The sequence below is a fragment of the Morus notabilis genome, unplaced genomic scaffold (genome assembly GCF_000414095.1).
Source record: "Morus notabilis unplaced genomic scaffold, ASM41409v2 Scaffold7025, whole genome shotgun sequence".
Taxonomy (NCBI): Eukaryota; Viridiplantae; Streptophyta; class Magnoliopsida; order Rosales; family Moraceae; genus Morus; species Morus notabilis.
Window position 1 is genome coordinate 1 of NW_010357230.1, and position 1,332 is coordinate 1,332.

Here is a 1,332-nt window from a genome sequence, read left to right on the forward strand (position 1 = left end):
GGAGAAAGAAAAGTCTTAGGTCCAGAATTGGTTCAGAAAACAGTTGATGCTATTGACAAGATTCAAAAAATGATGAAAGCAGCTCAAAGTCAACAAAAGAGTTGTGCCGATAAGCATAGAAAAGATCTTGAATTTGAAGTTGGTGACAAGGTCTTTCTTAAAGTTGCTCCAATGAAGGGAGTTATGAGATTTGGACAGAAAGGAAAGCTCAGTCCTAGATATATAAGGCCTTTTGAGATTTTGAAAAGAGTAGGAAAACTTGCTTATGAGTTAGCTCTTCCACCACCATTGTTTGGTATTCATGATACATTTCATGTTTCTATGCTCCGTAAGTATATAGTTGATCCATCTCATGTTTTGAAGTATGAAGCTTTGGAGCTGAAACCAAATTTGTCATACGAAGAAAAACCAGTTCAGATTCTTGATAGAAGACATAAGGAATTAAGAAACAAAAGCATTCATTTGGTCAAAGTTCTTTGGAGAAATCAATTAGTCAAGGAAGCTACTTGGGAAAAAGAGGATGAGATGAAGATTAAGTATCCAGAACATTTTGGTAAGCTAAATTTTGAGGACGAAATTTGTTAAGGATGAGAGAAATGTAATACCCGAGATTTAATTAATCCTTAAGCCAATAATAAATAAATTTAGTAAATTAAAATAATGCACCACATTTACCATTTATCTCAAAGTTATTTGTTGGTACTATATTTTATTATTACAACTATCATATGATTTTATTAATCTTATAGCTTTCCTAATCAAGTTTTTAGTTTTAATGTGCAGTGCAACTAACTAGATGTGGGAACTCAATGTGCTAAACTTATGAACAAAAAATGATATTTATTATGATTATTTGATATGATATTTTACCTCTATTATGATTGATTTAATAATGAATTATTATTTTATATTTTTATTATATGGTTTTATATAAATGTGTTGAGGACTGAGTTTCTACTTTGAGTTTTTGTGAGAGAATGCTATGTTAGCAAATTGAGTGAACTTTAGGCATCTAATTGAAGAAGAAAAATAAAGACTTTAGAGCTGATTTTATGAGGTTAGAACAGCTGTTAGAGACTTAGAAAAATCTAGACACTTGTCCTACTATAAGGCCATTTTACTTTTGCTTGGTTTCTATCATGTTTGGACTTCATTTTTCGGTCTATTTTAGCAAAAAAAAAAGCCTAGAACTCCAACCATAACATTTTCTTCTCTCTTCTCACTCCTTTTCTCATCCAAAACTCAGAATCAAATCTAGGTTTTCAAGAGGGAATGAGCTAAAAACTCAACCAACCCATTTCAACTCGTTTTTCAACCTAGAACCAAAAATAA

General features: G+C 31.2%; 1 protein-coding gene across 1 annotated transcript; it reads left to right on the top strand.

Annotated features, from left to right (window-relative positions):
* The first annotated feature begins 69 nt into the window (after window positions 1-69).
* LOC112092153 lies at window positions 70-585 on the top strand. Its single transcript, XM_024167514.1, has one exon. It carries the CDS (start codon window positions 70-72, stop codon window positions 583-585), a length of 516 nt encoding a protein of 171 aa, XP_024023282.1.
* The last annotated feature ends 747 nt before the right edge of the window (window positions 586-1,332 follow it).